Source organism: Gobius niger (genome assembly GCF_951799975.1).
Source record: "Gobius niger genome assembly, chromosome: 5".
Lineage (NCBI taxonomy): Eukaryota > Metazoa > Chordata > Actinopteri > Gobiiformes > Gobiidae > Gobius > Gobius niger.
Genome location: NC_136856.1, coordinates 19538428 through 19556630, shown reverse-complemented (window position 1 = coordinate 19556630; position 18203 = coordinate 19538428). Strand labels below are relative to the sequence as shown.

General features: G+C 40.9%; 1 protein-coding gene across 4 annotated transcripts in view; it reads right to left on the bottom strand.

The window, feature by feature from the left end:
• Window positions 1–1091: 1091 nt before the first annotated feature.
• The window catches only part of mid2 (midline 2), a 127170-nt gene continuing 110058 nt past the window's right edge, over window positions 1092–18203 (bottom strand). For all 4 annotated transcript variants that reach the window (XM_079556377.1, XM_079556376.1, XM_079556379.1 and 1 more), the window contains 3 exons: window positions 15732–15893; window positions 3215–3422; window positions 1092–2660 (listed from right to left, as the gene is read on the bottom strand). In XM_079556377.1, coding sequence (XP_079412503.1) covers window positions 2225–2660; window positions 3215–3422; window positions 15732–15893 — 806 coding nt within the window. In that variant the 3' untranslated portion in view covers window positions 1092–2224. The remainder of the gene's footprint in view (window positions 2661–3214; window positions 3423–15731; window positions 15894–18203) is intronic.

Below are 18203 nucleotides of genomic sequence, written 5' to 3'. Positions count from 1 at the left end.
AATGAGGACAAAATACACTTCCACAGCAGATAAGTTTAAATCAGACTTTTAATGGACTTCACATAAATAACATTGTTTCATATATATTTTGAATATCATACAGCTTTATATAATATATATTTTCCCCACATGATTTCTATCCCTCTGTGGCCTGAATTCTCTCTTTAAATATATGGAAACAAAAAGCCTTGCCTCCAAGCAAAGCAATGCTTTTGTGCTGTTTATCAAGGTCCAAATGGCAAAAGAGGAGACGCTTTTCTCTTTGTTCTCATAAAAAATAATCTCCCAAGTTACACCCACCAAAAAGAAACAGAAAATCTATTGCATTGTCTCTAGGGTTTTACACTGCACTACAAGGAGGAGTGGGGAGCTACTGAAGATCATTCATTACTGTATTTGAGATGGGACACAACCAAGAGCAATGCAAAGTATTGGATATGATTGAAAGTAGTGTGTCTTGAATGTCACTCAAATGATAATTCTTCAACATAAAAATGAATGATAAAAAACATGTCTACAGATGGATAAAAAGTCATGAATCTGCAGCAAGGTCAGAAAATCATGCGTTGACCCGGCTGAGCATGCCTGCTCAGATGAGTTGAGCTTGTCAGTCCAGATCATAAATCAACACGCTGCCAATTGGAGCCTCTCTGACCGAGGTTATTTAACAAGATGTTCAAATATCTTGAACTCAGGTAACATTTTCTAATCTTTCTGGCAGTAAAAATATCATCTCTCCTTGTTGCAAAGCCCCAGTTGTACAAGGGTTGCAATCTAAATAAGGAACTCATCAACATGTCGATCAAAAATCCAACAATGAAAGCTGTTGCAACTCTTCATAAAAAAGATACACAGCAAGGCCACAGCATCCAACAAGTACATGCTGCGGAACATTTCTGTCAAAAAAAAAAAGCTGCATTTTGACTGTGGTTTTAGCACACAAACTCCAGTGTAATTTTCACATCTTCAGTTAAAATGCATTAAAGTTCCTTCACCAAAACATTGCTCATTTGATTGTCTATGTCAGAGGATTACCCAAGTCTCCAAACTGCAAGAAATGATTGATTTAATCTAAAGTGAATGACTGAATGAATGAAAAAGACGTTAATGACAAAGTTAAATGAAATGTCTCAGTATAGAGAGCCCAGTGATTTGGAAAATGTAAAAAATGTATCATGCATTTGCCGAGACAAGCTAAAGAAAAGATGTTTTGTGTGAGGACAAAGCACAGAGGGAAACACCATCATGCCATGACACAGTGACGGACAGACAGCAAGTTAGTGACAACCCTTTCCTTTCAAAATAAAACTCTTTTATCACCAAGATTTAAAACATGATCATCCCTTTTTTAAGAATGTGGCAATTACAAAGTAAGAGCAAAGACTGTATTATTGCCTTGATTATGGTTAATAATAAATTACCATAATTCATACTGGTGGTGGCTGAACACGACGAGCAGCCGGTGCCACGAGCCCCCGTTCAGTAAAACCGCACCTACACAAAGGGCTGCAAACATTTGTAAAAGTGCATCACAAATATTATTGTGGTTAATAATAAAGGTAAACTATCATTTTTGTTTTAAATTACACACATGTGTAATGTGTTTGAAATGACACATTACACATTCACCTTAGAATTTGATCATCTTTTATACAAGTTGAGTAGTCACATGATGCAAATCTCTCCCATGACTCAAAATCAGGGAGTAACTTTCAATGCAAACCATTACAAGTGGGTCAATTCCAGTAGGAAGATCATGAACAACCAGCTACACATGCCACTGATACCAGAATAAAGCAAAATCTATAAATAGGAGTCAGGTTAGATTAAAAGTCAGATTAGTGTATGTTCAGCATCTAACTGTGGAGTGAATGAAGGCACATCCACATTTAACCGAAAGCAATGAGCTGAATTCATTGTACATGTCCGTCTTGTTTTCTATGGCAAAAACAAAGCTCACCAGAAAAGCAAACTTAGATAAAGTGTGTCCAAGCCTAATAACAACAGACCATTTAAGGTCATTAAACCCTAATTTACGGATGAACGTGTAAAGCTTTGAGTGGACATGAACTTAAAGAGAACAGTGACGTGCATATTCCCAGCCCTTCCTTAGTTTCCTTCTTTCCTCCCACTTGTGTCCACTTTTCCAAGGGCAAGCACAGTCTCTCCAGCTCTTAACCTCTGACCTCGTTGCCCTTTTACCAGATGACGACTGGCGTCTCTCTCAATGGCAATTCTTCATCCCGGTCAAGTAGGGTGACTCCTGCCTGCACAGCCCCATCTGCTGCTGCTGCTGCTGCTGCTGCTGCTCCTGGTGGTCCAAAGAGGTGCCCTCCACAAAATCTGGCACAGGGAGTCCTGAGAGTATCATGACCGACTTGTTCCATATCATGAAAGTGGGAACAACGGGCAACAGGAAGGAGATTTCGAAGGTGTGGATGTGCTGCGAGCTCATGGCGTCGTAGAAAGACAGTGAATTGTTGTCGTAGTCCAGGAGCACGCCCAGCCTCCTCAGCTGCAGGCTCGCTTCCACCAACATCTCCTTACCGTCGTGCCGCACCATGAAGTTGTTGTTACAGCGCGAGAACACCCATGAGGAGGAGTTCTTGCCGCTCCACTCGTTTTTGGGGGCTGATTTGTAAGCCACGCCGATAGCATACCTGCAGGAAAGGGAACATTGTGAGGTCGCATTAGTGATGTTGAAAACCATGTGTCCTCTTTAATTATTGGTGTTGCGCAGTCAGGCTACCTCATGCTGGGGACACACGAGGCAGAGGCTGGCCTGCTGGGAACCTACAGCGTCAAGGGCTTCACTTTACAGCCAATTAGTGAAAGTAATTAGGCTAAGAGTGTACACTGAGACGCATACGTTTTGCATAATGGCCTAGATTCAACTCCTAAAAGTAAGTCTAAACTACGTATTTGCAAAAATTATACAAAAAAGTTTGATCCAAAAGGTTGTTTTTTGGCCAAGCAGTATATTTCCCAACTTAAGATACTGCAGGTCTGTTAACATAATAATAATTGCTTTGAGTCAGACACTTAAACTTAATGGTTGCATAAAAAAATATGTAACACAGCTATCTTTTACACTTTTTCTTTTTTTTTTCAAATGAAGGCAGTTCTCCTCTACTATTCCTTTCCTTTCCTATTTTTTTTTTCTGATACAGGGACCCCTCGCATGGTTACAGAACAATATGGGAGTTGCTGTTACCATGTGGATGCTCCTAGCAGGACCTCCCAGTAATGGCATCCACTGTCGATGAAGACGTTGCCCGCAGCGCCGTAAGAGCCCGTGCCGCTGAAGCGCTCGGGAGTGTGGCTCTTCTTCAAAGAGCTCTCGTCCTTTTCCATAGTCAGGCAGTCATTGGAGAGGCGCAGCTTCTTATGAGCCGTCTTTGGGTCCAATTTGAAGGGCTGACCTGGGGACGAAACATCACATGAGTGTATAATCTATAAAGCAGATATTTCCAGTTTAAGTTTGTATTTCAGACAAAAGGACTGAAAAAGAGATAAATGGCATAAGCTGTGACAAAATTTAGATCTCATTACAGCAAGAGAAGCAAATAAAGTGGGATGAGAAGCGTTGTCTGAGAACGCAAAGGGAGAGACACAAGAGGAGATTGTTTGAAATACAAGGACAAGTGTCGGCACTTCAAAGCTCTTCGCTGCCTTTTATAAAAAGACTTTCTAACAGCAGAGGAAGCCACCCGGCACTTTGCTCTGAGCCGCCAGCACATGGACTGGAAAATGAGCTGAGGAAAACAGCCTTCACCGTGGCAGGTCAGAGTTGGCCCATTCACGGCAATAGGTACTTTTGACTTACAACCATTCAGCCTACAATGACAACCGTCATTTTGGAGCAAAGACTGAAAAGTGAGTGAGATACTAGTACCACATGAATTGATCAAAAAAAAAAAGAAAGAAAAAAAAAGAACGAGAGGAGAGATCATGGCTGGGTCCCTGTGTCCTCCCAGCCCTGACATTTAACTATGACACCCTTCATTTTCTCCTCCTTCAGACTCCCAGAGCTTAATGACACAATGAGGGCCGACTTCTTCTCTCTTCGCTCTATCCTTCCCTTCATCTTTGCTTCTCATCCTGCCTCTCTCTCCTCCAATAATCCATGTGGTGAGAGTGTGTTAACGCATGTGGATATGAGACGTCAAGGCCAATGTGCTGCTGGCAGCCAATTACATTAATGCGCTCTCTTCTTTGATCTGCTTATCGCTGCCAGCGCAGCCATTTCCAAACACTGCCGCTCAGTCATGGCTTTTGAGGATGACTCTGGAGACAGTGGCTGGTTCATGCAGCACGTGAGGCTGAGAACGGGCACAGGCAACATCACACAAACATATTCAAACAGTCAAAGCAAATGTTGTGTTCTAAAGCTTGCAAGACAGATTTTTACAAGGTCATGCATAAGTTCATTACACTGAAAGTCTGTATACAACAAAATTTAAAACTCCATTGAGGTGTTTGGGGCACCAGGCCTATGCAATGTGGGAACATGTCCTCTATAATGCGTGTAACATAACTAACCCTATCACATTGAAAAACTCTTTCTACATCAAAATAACTTCCTATCGGAAAAACAGCTGCTCCCTTTTTTCAAGGAGCTACAACATCACAGCATTTGATTATTTACTTATTTGCAAGATCCCCCGCCCTAGATGTCTTTCCTATCTTAACTTCACATCATCACATCATAACCTGTGCCTCGTCTTGTTCGGATGAAGTCTTTAAAGACTCTCACTGTGTTCCCCAAAGGTCCCAAAGCCACATCACCAGTAGGACAACATGAAAGACTTGGACACTGCTGCTGTATAAGCTGGTACTTTGAATCAGTCACACAGCAAATGAGTTTTCTGCTGCAGTCATACTATACAAGTGCAGAACACCATGGTGGACTAATCAAGACATAATTAAAGAGCAATAGCTGCAATCAGTTCTCCACACCCTGCAATTTGATGAAATGTTCACTGTTTAATGAGGCTCATATACGTAGAAGTAACAACAAGGGTTCATAGCTGTGGTGCTCTGATCAACTCTGTTCGTCCTGCGTCTCGGCAAAGGAGCAGCACAACCAGAGTCTGAACTTGGGCCGCTACAAGTCTATCACACTATTGACAAATGATGACCAACTCCATTCTTTCATCCCCACGGCGTTGTGGGGATGAAAAGCCGCGGGGTCGGGGATACATGAGGAACTGATGACACTCTCTGAACAGAGACAATCAGACGTGCAGACAAAGGAGCAATTTAGGAATAACTAGGAGACGCCTGCCGGAGGAGCGAAGGGGCCGCAAAGGTTCATAAGGTATAAGCAATTATAAGATAAGATAAGATAAGATAAGATAAGATAAGAAGGACCAAGACCATTAAGGCACTTAAAAAACATTAAAAGAACTTTAAAATCGATCCTGAAACACACAGGGAGCCAATGCAGCGATTCTAAAACCGTTGTGGCCCCGCCTCCTGGTCTTGGTCAGGACACGAGTTGCTGAATTTTGTAAAACTTGTAAACCTGAGATACTCTTTTAAGGAAGACCGTATAGCAGGGCATTACAGTAGTCGATACGACTGGTGATAAAAGCATGCATTAGTGTCTCCGTGTTGGCCCGAGAGAGAATGGGGCGAACTCTGGCTATGTTCTTTAGATGGTAAAAACCTATCTTTGTGACATTTTTAATGTGTGGAATAAAAGTCAGCTCAAGAGTCAAAAATCACGCCCATTTTTTTCACCTGTGAGGAAGGACTGACAGTGACTGTAGTTTGGGGAAAAGTTTCACTCTCTAGGCCTCAGGACCGATGACTAAAACTTCAGTTTTGTCCTGGTTAAGCTGGAGAAAGTTTTCTGCCAACCAGGATTTGATATCTAGAATGCAGTTAAAAAGTGCATCTATTGATAAAATAAGATAAAATAATAATAATAATAATAATAATATTTGTATTACATTTTATTTGTATAGCGCTTTTCAAGACACTCAAAGACGCTTTACAGAAAACAAGAATAAAATCACACATAAAATTAGCACATTAAAATAGAGGGCAGTTACTCGACATTAAATAAAAAAAATAAAAAGCTTGGGATGCACCGATCTGATATAATCACCTTTACTAAAACACAATCATTTTTGACAAACCATTTTTCATTCCTTGCGTTTTACTGAGGAACACTTTTTCTGGCAGAATAAACAATTACAGCAAAAAAGAATTCAGCCTCATTGTATAACCTCAGTGCAGCTTTGACTCATGGGCAATATAACACAACTTTTACCTGCACTGACATTCCTCCCAACCAGCGGCACTCAAACAAGCCATCCCATGTCATTAAAATGTGTGGCTGCAGGCCATTGTGTTGACTGATGCAAATGTAATCGCTTTTGACATCTTACAGAACAGGCAGAAATCCAATGTCTTTGCAGGTTTAAAAGGCATCGCACGACTAGGCCACGGAAGTTCTGTGTAAGAGACCAAAAAACATCTCTTCACCTGGCAACAAATTGTATCAAAGCATTTTACTTATTTGAGCAATAGAGTATGAAATATGGAAATAATGAAGCATGAAACTTGAAAGGTTGTCTTCATTAAATAACATGACTGAAGTAAATGAAATTACAGAACCATTGTGAATATTCTGCCTCCAAGTACATTTTGTGATTTCTCCAGTTTCATCTTAAAATGTATTGCTGACTCTGGTTGGTCTTGGAGAAGCGACTTAATTCTGACTTTTAGATGAAATTCATTTAACATCGATAACTGGCCTTGATTCAGTGTTTTAAGGTGACACTTTGTCAGTGCTTGAGTTGGAGCTCTTCACTTTTATTTGAACAAAAGTCCACGTAACCTTTTCTTCATTTGACTCTCTTTTGGCTGCACTTTGTGGTCCTTTTCTTGCTTCTCGCATCATCAATGTTCTTCTGCCTCCTACTGTTTACTTTAGGGACTGTGTGTGTAGCTTGAGGCCTGTCATCACAGATGCATGCTGGGTAAATATTATTGCAGGTTCCTTCAGCAGGCTGTTAAGAGTGTGGCCTCCTGAGGCTCCTTGACATGTGATTTTTAGGGCTAGATTTTTGCTCTTACTCCGGTGAGATCAGAGTCTGGATCATGTGCAGATGTTGTGGTGAATGTTCAGAGCTGGATTATTACATTCAGAGTGGAGGCCTTCACCAGTTACTGCCTAATGCCTCATCTTTAGATTTACTCAACAGCTTCAATTTGCCAATAAATTCTACCCTGGAGCATTTGTCATCATATAATAAATTGGATCAGGCAGCACACTCATTTAAAGTTTTGTTGATCCTTTTAGTGATGAAATATTCAAAGTCAGTCAAAGGCACACATTTGTAGTCGAAGTGGAAATGATTTCAGCAATGTCATGTCTACATTTAAAACTCTTAATTAATTATTATTATTATTTTTTAATTTGTCAGATTAATGATGTGTGCTACATTAATGACCTTGGGAAAACAATACTGAGTGCACACGTAAATTAACTGTAAGTATAAGAGTGGACTACAGACAAGATCATGAATTCTAAAGTTATGCAAAACTGAAGCTAATATGATTTTCTTCCCTCAAGATACAGGGTACAATATATTCATATTCCGAAGAAAGATGATTTTGTTGGAAAAATGTCTTTTTTGACCTTTAATTGAGCAGTTTCTTTTTCAGGGGAGTCCCTACTGTACATGTTTTATATCGGAAAACTAGAGCACCCAGTGGAAACCTACACAGAGTAGACACAGACAAAATGCATACATCCACATAAGGCCACCCTCAGCTCAGCAACAGAAACTAGGACTTTTCTGTGAGCCATAGCCACTGCATCACATATTCGCCCAAACAGCAGGCATTTACTGCTCCTATAATTAACATAATTATAACATTCATAACTTATATTCTGCAAACACATTTGAATGGTAAATGAAAGTAGTTTCTTATACTCCAATTAACTAAGACCGAGACACAATTATTTTTTCATGTTTTCAACATACACCTATTTTCAAACAAAAGTTTGGAGAGAAAACAGAGAAACATAATTTGCAGCTGCTGCAGTGCTGATAGGCATTCATTTTGTACCACCACTAATAGACAAGCCAAAGAACTGGAATCATCTTTTGTATCTATTTGGCTTTTACTCAAGCAAAAATTGTATTTTTCTATATTCATTCTTGAGCCCACTGCCCAGGAGAGTCTGTTTTCAACCTGAAAATGTCCTAGTGCTGTGTGAATTTACCCACGTGTGAGTGCCCTTTGGACAGTAGTGTATTAATGGCTAAAAAGCCCTGTATGGAGGCTCTGTCTGCATACACTCATCCTGCAAAGAGCTATTCTGTGTCTCCTGTTCATTCAACACTCTGCCTCTTGCACTCACAATGTGTCACTTTTTATCCACTTTCATCCCCCCACACCTCTTTGTAGCGTGCCTCTGTAAAACCCGGTCATGGTTTTACTCTGTTGGTCAATGCAGGGAAAAGGGTCAGAGGCAGCTTTCCCCATCATTCCTAATTCATACAAGTGACTTCACGTGTTATTTGTGAACGCTCTGCGATAGCTCTCTGTACTATAGTGTAAATGTTCACTTTGGCCCACTTTCGCTTGAGTGTAGCTTTGAATGGACCCAAAAAGATCCCCAAAACACACCTTTACTTTAAAGAGGGGGTATTTTGCTTTTTTCAATCACATAGCACCAGTCTATATCACACTACAATGATGACGAAACCTTCTGTTGGTCTGTAAATGCAGTAAATTAAAATAACTGCCTAGTATAAAATTGCTCTCTCAAAATGGCTGTAGCGAATGTCTTGAAATAGGCCTCTGTCTCTTAAAGGGGGGGTATTATGCAAAATCGACTTTTTCAAGCTTTACATCATGTTATTAAGTCATTCCCTCATTAAAACCATGCCTGAAGTGTTGCCTTGGCACATTCACGTATTTTCGAGTAATCTGTAGAAACTCTGATGGCAGCCATTTTAGGGATAAAACGCCTGATTCCTTTAGGAAACGCCCTCGACCTCCAGGATACGCCTCCGACCTTTCGTCACCAGCCGAGTAACCAACCACTGCTCCTCAGCAGAACCCCCTCCCCGCAGTGTCTAGCCCTAAGATGTAAACAGAGTCATCATGGAGGATTAGCTTCATGTGTTGTGAACTGGAGCCACAGCAGACTTTTACAAAGACACACATCAGTGTTTCTGTTACCTAAACACCCAGGATTAAAACCGGTGACAAGAAAACTTATTTCAGTGGCTGGTTCTGCGCTGGGCCTTGATGATGCACAGAGCCTCCGGAGAAAGCTAATGCTAAGCTAAACCTCGAGTCATCACGTGAAAACGAGAAATATGCACACATAAAGTCAATGAAAAAACCACACACACATAAAGAACCGTTTAACAATGATCACACACGGAGCCAGGCTTGTTGATTTGGAAGTTTATTGCTCACATTTCATCTACAATGGGTCATAGCCGAGTGGTTTTCTCCCGGAGCTAACAAGCTAGCCGCGACAAGCTAACGGGAAAATTCACTGAATACAAGTAGCATATTATGCATTGAAAACGTCACTAAAACAGGCAACTGCTTGAAGCAGCCTTTATGATGATGACACACGGAGCCTGGCTTGTTGATTGTGCAGTTTATTGCTCACATTTCATCTACAGTGAGTCGTAGCCGAGTGGTTTTCTCCCGGAGCTAAGGCACTATTAGCCGTGACAAGCTAACAACCTTCACCTTCACAACATTCATTGAAAACAGGCAGCATATTGTGCACAAATAACGTCAATAAAGCAGGCAACTACTCGAAGCAGCCTTTACGATGATCACACAATGAGCCTGGCTTTACACATTTGTGGTTTATTACAGACTTTTCATCAACAATGAGCTGTAGTCGATTATAACAAGCTAACGGGTAACCTCGAAAAACCATTGTCCACCTGCACAGATAATGTCCGTCTTTTGAATCGTATGGGCTCCTGCAGATCCTGGTGTAGTCCATGGGGGTATAGTTAGAGATCCATAGGGCATGGCAGATGCAAAGAGATAGCCTCCAAACAGCAGTTATTTTTCAGGCAAGAGCCCCTTCCAAGCGTCCGGTGTGGAAGGTTCGTCTTCAAATCACATCCTGTGTGGCCATTGTTCACAAAGTGATAAACAGTAGCTCCTTTCCAACAATAAAAATTAAAATGCACCGATCGTAGTTTCAATTGGCTATATGCACAGTTTCCCCACGTGACGTCTTCCTGGACAGTCAGCCAGACGCAGCACTTCCTGTCGCTGGTCGTTTACGTTCACAATTAGCAGGTTCCCACACAAAAATAGCGATAGCTCAGGATCTGGTTAAGGACAACGAGTTACTGATGGACAGTCACAGCAACGTATTACAAACATCATGTTCGCTGTGAATCCAGCACCCAAAGGAAACGCCAGCTGTCGTAAGGTAGGAGCTTTTATCTTAGAGCTAAAGGCTAGTGTTGAAAAATGATAATATAACATGTAAACAAGTAAATATTATTTAAACTACTAACAGGACGATTCTTTTTTGCGCAGGCTCGTTCAAAACTTTGCGCTAGTTTTATTTTTTATTTTGTTAGCCGCGTTAGCTTCAAGACAAAAACATCCACCGTTATGAACACGGAGGTTTCCTCCAGTGAAGTCGTTGCGTCTCACGTAATATTTTTTAACCTGCTTCAGCCACATCCGAACTTTTACTCGCTGTCCTTTACCAAATCTTAAGCTATTGCTTCATTTCTGTGGGACCTGCTAATTTTTAATGGGAAGAGATAACAGACAGGAAGGACAGCCTCTGGCTGACTGTCCAGGCGGAAATCACGTGGGGTCACTGTGCATATAGCCCATACTGTTGAGACAGCGCAGTGTTGTTGTGATGCGTGTGGAGGGGGCGTGTCGGAAAAGGTCAGAGGTTCTTAAAGAGACAGGGGCCTATTTCAAGTCATTTGCTACCGCCATTTTGAAAGAGCAATTTTATACAAGGCAGTTCTTCTAATTTACTGCATTGACAGACCAACAGAAGGTTTCGTCATCATTGTAGTGTGCTATAGACTGGTGCTATGTGGCTGAAAAAAGCATAATACCCCCTCTTTAAAGAACCCCCTGACCTTTTCCGACACGCCCCCTCCACACGCTGTCTGTGGCATCAGTGGGGAGGGGGTTCTGCTGAGGAGCAGTGGTTGGTTACTCGGCTGGTGACGAAAGCTCGGAGGCGTCTCCAGGAGGTGGGGGCGTTCCTAGGAGGACTCAGGCAAACCTATCCCTAAAATGGCTGCCATCAGAGTTTTACGTGAATACGTGAATGTGCCAAGGCAACACTTCAGGCATGTTTTTAATGAGGGAATGACATAATAACATGAAATAACATGAAAAAGATGAGTTTGCATAATACCCCCCCTTTAAAAGATGTAACAATATGAAGCAATACAAAAGTACTTTCAAAGCAGTCTGGGAATTGTCCTTTCCTGGACAATTGATCAAAATCTAACCAATTTCATCATATCATTTTTTATATTATTATTTTTATTGCTTGCCACCAACAAAATAAAGCAGAACATGGTTAAGATTTCTCTTCAAACCCGCCTGTGTTTATAATTCACCACGTTGCCCTATTTTCAAACTCCATAGCACAGAGTTGGGGCATCTTGATCGGAGAAGCTTTACCCGTGGGATAAACAGACAGATGGTAAAGGGCCAGGGCCAGAAACTGAGGAGAGGGCACCAAAAGAGCAGCCCGTGTGCCGGCGCCAGGGGTAACGAGGATCACGGGGCCAACAAGCGGGTTAGGCTGGGACATTTTATGCCAAAGAGAAAAGACTATTGCACAACACCATCCAGTCCCAAATTGAGCTCTTTGAGGCAGTTAAAATTACCTTGAAATGATTGGTTCTTGTTGTTTCAAGTGAGTGTAACACATGTTTATCTTTCTATTTTAGAGAGAACATATATGAGTGTACTACTTCTATTTTGTTCTTTACTTTGGCTGCTATGTACTACAGGTGGAGGATGAAAAGAGACAGGACATAGCTGAATGTTTACAACTTTAGCCTCAGCACTTTTAGCACTAGATAAATGGTACTTTTCACTAAACTCAGAATTGCTATTCAGTGTTGCCTATCAAACGCAGCACACAATGCAGCTTAGTATTTGCACTTGCTATTATGAACACTTTCCCCCCGTGAGTTTTGCAGCATTGGTACTGCTTGTCGCTGCTTTCTGTACTTTTGAAGCTGTCTGAAATATGATGAGCTTAGCCAAAAGCCCCCAGAGTCTCTCATCTTCAAAAATGTGACAGCTAAAAAGACTGCAATCTAGCCACAGACAGAGAAGGCAACTTCCAAGTGCAAAGGGAAGCAGCAAAAGGAATGGAATACTTCTGGGTACGACAGCAGGTACGGGCTGGTGGTCCGACGGGGAGGGGACTGTAATACGCCTGTCAGGGATATTTCTGATCAGTTTGGTTGTGACCCATTTCCATCAGCAGAACAGACGACTGAAGCGCCATGGATACCGATGTGTCAAGAAACAAAACACAGACAAGACTGGCACTTGAGGGTTTTATTACTCTACAAACTCGAATGGTTAACATTAGAATTGCTGCACTAAAAACACAGTATCCAAGAGCATGCATGCCCCTGTTTTTATTAGCTTAAGACAAATGGATTGATGTATCAGTTAAAGAACTTCTGTTTTAGGTTGGTTTCAATGGCCATTCCCCCCGTAGAGATAAGATCAAAGAGTCTCAATTTGTAAACTATAGATTTGATTGACGCTTGTCATTTCGATTTTTAGACCAAAAGGAGGATGAAAATACCACAAAGAAAATAAAAATAACAAAAAAGAGCGTCAAAAACATGATGAAAAAGTGATGAAAAAGCAAAAAAAAACACAAAAAAAGTGACAAAGACGTACCAGAAAAGCAACAATAACAATTAAAAAGTGACAAAAATGAGACGAAAACACGACAAAAAAACAAGAAAAAAAGCTACAAAAATGACATAAGACAAGACATAAAAGAGACGAAAACGCAATCAAGATGCTTCAAAAAGGAACCAAAAACATGGCGACAACACAAGAAAAAAGTTACGGTTAGTTTTGTAGTTCTTTCGGTTCAGGGGGGGTTAAAGCAGTACTAAGTAACTCATGCCCCTAGAGGCCATAAGCACCCCTGCAGGTGTCTTTATATGTTGTGTTTTTTTTACTCACTAATTGTCTGTGAGAGTAAATGCTATGCTCACAGAAAAGAGAGAGAAAAGAGAGGGATATTGTACATTGTGCCACAGCCACATTATTATTATCATTAGATTTTTTGTCACTCAAACTTGGCTGTAAATACTGTTTCAGTGGTGCTAGCCCGCAGTTAGCTTTGCCCGTTTGGCATGTTTGCTTCTTCTTCATAATTCTATTAGTGTGTATTGGTGGCTCCAACCCGGAGGCAGCAAAGTTGCAATTGTATTTTCTGGCCAGAGACACCAGGGGAAGATGAAAGACCCCCCAATCATCCCATTAACACTTGTATTACCCTCAGAGGGCCTACAAAAAGGATTTATTAAGGTAAACATGTTACTTAGTACTGCTTTAAGAGGTTAAACTTCATATTGCATTTTTCCTCCATACGCCTTATCTTCTACAAATTAAAACGGGAAGGAGACGCCTCCAGTATGGCAAACTGAAAAGTTTTCACTTTTTCACTTGATTTGTTGATGCTCAGAGGTACACTCCAGCCCACCACCAAGTGAAGGCAGCCATCAGTTACACCCCAGAAAAGAGCTAATGCTTCGATTAGTTACATGTCCCGCAGACACATTCGCAGACTGAAGCTCGCTGAGGGCACAGGGTAACCTCAGCAGATGTCCCAATACATCCGCACAGGTATTACTATCTTTAAGGGCACCTCTGACTAATAGTCCAACTGTAAAATTCATCGCTCCTCGGATATAAAAAATAGATTACGGGCCCTGCACTTCGGAGCCAACAGCTTGCCGGGAAATTGAATAATAAAACGCAATCCTCAGTTGTAGCATTAAGATATGAACGCTCTAAAATGAAGAAATACAAGTCCATATGTGAAGAAATATCCCTTATGTTTAAGCCAATTGCAAATGTATAACCTCTTACTTTGACTTAGATGACTATAGATATAAGAACATATTGTTAAGCTGTGGTCTGCCTCTCAGTGTGAAGTTCCCCTGGTTCAATCCCCAAACCATGTGGGCCTTTTACGTTAACCTTTTACTGTGTGCTTATCACAATAAACATAATACTTTCGCAGAACATTTAATTGAGCTCTTAAGACACATTAATAAATTGTATTCTGCAAGACTCAGAAAGTATAGCCCCCAGTGTAAAATCAAGTTGCCTGTCGCTGCTTGCTTAAAATGTTTTTTTGATGTAAGAGTTACAACAGAAATGGCGTTGAACTTCACTTGAACTTGAACAGTACTCATATTAGTCGCTTTTCTACTGTCGTGCAAAGCCTGTCTATAAAACCCCACCGACAGTTACACCCAATGGCTTGTTCTTGTCAAATGATCCTGCTTTTTATATTTATTTATTTATTTTTAACCAGGAGAAGCAGAGATAGCGGTTAATCCCGACTGGCTGCCACACTCCTAAAAGCAATTGAGGAGTCTGCAAGAAGTGTAAGCTCTTTAAGCAACACACCAGAGCAGTTTGTGTATCTTTGGTAATTTTATTGAGCAGCTTTTTGGGTTCTGTCTGCACGCTGCAAGTTTGTTCTCATCTCTAAAGTTGCCTGAGGAGGACACACCTGGATCCTGACTGAGGTTTAAGCTTCACTCACTCTGGCAGGTGCAGCAGGAAGAGGGAAAAACAAGCATGGGCAAAGCACTACACTTTAGCAGGAAATTGAAAAAAGTAATTTGCAAAATAGAAGGTAGTATATATATAAATGGGTACGTTTTTCCTTTTCCTTTTAAGATTTCTGACCCGTGTGGTTTATCATTATCATCATTATTTTTTAAGGAATTATTTGTTTATAGCTACAAAACAGCAATAGTGGAGTGTAGGTGTTTTTAAATTATTATTTTTTTTAACCTGAACAAAGCGCAATTTCTCAATGTGTCTCTATTATGTGTTTCTCCATGTGTTTCATGTTTTCACTGCTTACATCATCAGTGACATCAGCTGGAGCCAGGAAGTGATCAAGATAAATAAGATTTAACTATAACTAACTATCTATCTATCTATCTATCTATCTATCTATCTATCTATCTATCTATCTATCTATCTATCTATCTATCTATCTATCTATCTATCTATCTATCTATCTATCTATCTATCTATCTATCTATCTATCTATCTATCTATCTATCTATCTATCTATCTATCTATCTATCTATCTATCTATCTATCTATCTATCTATCATTGTGCTCTTTGTGGCTTTTTTCAAGAAGCTTTTAGATTTGGGTAAAGCCAAACTGAAGAATATGTGCTCAGTTCAGGTGGGGAGTAAGAGGCTAAACAGTATTTCATCTCTTTTAGTCAAATTGATTGCAGTGGCAGTAAAAATGTGTATTATTTTGAAGTAGCATTGGGCACTTTCTCTTCATATTTGGCTCAAAATGACAGTGACGTAGCGTAGCGCCTCAAAATAATCACATCTGCTTATTTTTTTACTCAGAAATAACTTAAAAGAGTTGCCCCCCCGCAGGTCCAACATGAGAAGCATAACCAAATTCTCGGCTTTACTCACTGTTGGTCTTGAGGCGCGCGGGCTCGCTGTTGCGGCTTCCTGCCTGGTTGATGGCCTTGACAAAGAAGATGTAGCGCGTGCCACTCTGCAAACCGTGCACCGTGTAGTGGTTCTGCTTGATGTTTGGGACGATCATCCAGCTGTCTGCAGAGTTGTACAAACCTGGCACACAAAAACAAACAAAAAAAACAACATTTGAGAACCTCCCTAAGAAGTCAGTCATGCACTCGCTTCCACATGACCTTGAAAGTGTGTTGTTCATTTTCCATCTTAAACACAGAAAGGAGCAAAAGTATTGATGTATAGAAGAGGTTAAAGCTGAAGCACATATTTTTGCACTGCCAGCTCCAACAACCTGCTGAATGTCTCTTTTCCACCCTTCATCCCCTTTGATGCTTAACTTTCCTGTCCAATAAAAGAATTATAGATGCCTATACTGAATGTGAGTGACTTGTTTTGCGGGAATAGGGAAAACAAGCCTAGGGACGGGTACAAAGATGAAAAATGTCTTGAGTAGCATTTAACCTCTTAAAGAAGAACTAAGTAACTTGTTCACCTAAATAAATCCTTTTCGTAGTCCCTCTAGGGGTAATACAAGTGTTAATGGGATGATTGGGGGGTCTTTCATCTTCCCCTGGTGTCTCTGTCCAGAAAACCATAATTGCAACTTATTGCAACAGGCTAACGGGCAAAGCTAACTGCGGGCTAGCGCCACTTAAACAGTATTTACAGCCAAGTTTGAGTGAAAAATATTATCCCCATTGTGTAATTGGATGCACAATATCCCTCTCCCCCTTTGTTTTTTCTGTCAACGTAGTATTTACTCTCACAGACAATTTAAATGAGGAAAAATCAGTTTGGTAGGTCATAGGTCTTTAAAATGAGGCGTTACACTGGACAAAAGGTCGTACGCTCCAGTTGAGAAGCTTTTAGATTTGGGTAAAGCTGAATTGGAGAAAATGTGCTGTTTAGGCAGGGGTTAAGAGGTTAATGATATGAATAATGCGTAGGCTGTATTCTATTTCAGTGCTAAAAAACACACACACACACACATATGGATGACAAACAATTCATTGAATACATACAACACCGAACACTGTGTTACTCCTAAGAAATAAGAATATCTGCACGGGTGGAGTAAACTTGTTGTTTTCTGCCCGGCAGGAGAGTGTTAGAAATACAGTGCCGATCAGAGGACGTGCTCTTTGGACCACGCTTGCCTTGTGCCTGTGCCCTCTTGTATGCATGGTGAATTATTGAGCGAGATGGCAACGGCATGCATAAGTAATAGGCCCGAGTCTGCTTGTAAATATAAATACTTCACGGCACGCAAATAAGGGCTTTTATGAGTGAACGGCTTTAAGTATGAATGAGAAGAGTGGGACCGCTGTCGTAAAAAAAGCTATACGTTTCTGATGACTTCCACAAGATTTTGCCGAGACGAAGTAAGAGGGGCTTTCATCTCTTTTATAGGGAAAGGGTTTAAAGCGACACAATGTAGGACACTTTTAGCTTTCCCCCAGGCTCTCTCCATGATAAGACTGCTGGAGACTTATAAAAAAAAAGAAAGGAAAATGTGTAAGCACGCTAACAGTGTGTACAGTTAATATCAGTATTTTGACCCACAGGCTTTATTAGACAGGACAGCAGTGTTACAGGTGTGAAGACACAGACATGGAGCAACGACTGAAGCTGGCACTGGGATTGAGCCTATAACACTGTTTTACTTGGTCATAGAATTATTAAGCCACAGCAAGTCAACTACAAAGGAATTCAGTATTGTTTTAAAAGCAAAAAGCCCTTGCACTTGTAAGAAATCCCATATATGCCAACAGTATCAGTAGCCCTCTAGTTAGTGCGCCTCTCCTCTGTTGCCTCCCCAGCTTCTAAAAGCCAAGTGCATGAATTATTTCTCATGCAGGTTATTTTAGCCTCATTTACAAGCATACATTGAGCGTCAACAAGAACTGCCTTTTCCAGCTCCCTCAACATTGTTCTCCGCTGACAGCTGTCCCTGTTGTTATGAAAATGCACCCGCCCACCTGTCGTTCAGCCTCTTTCTGTAAAAAAAAAAAAAGAACTGGGGAGGCTACAACATTCTGTGGGTTTTTAAAAGCTCACATAAAAACGCTGCTTTCCATTTCTGAAGCTTTTGATCTCAGCAGCACCTCTTCTTCCTTTTTAGCTACATCAAATTAGGTCAGCACACGGCTATATGTAATATTACCGCTCCAGCTGCGGAGGGGAGATGGGCTTTTGGACACTCGAGAGGACATGCTGATCTAGAAGGGACTGTGGATTTAAAGCGGGAGGAAGAACTTGATCAATTTGCATCAGAGAATCTATTTCTTATGTTTAGCATATATGCAGTAGAGGGGTATTCTTGTCTCTACACAGAAGCAATTTGCTGCAGTTGATAAGACAGAATGAATGCTGGCACACGTCGAAGGTTTTGATTGAAAGCAAAGCATT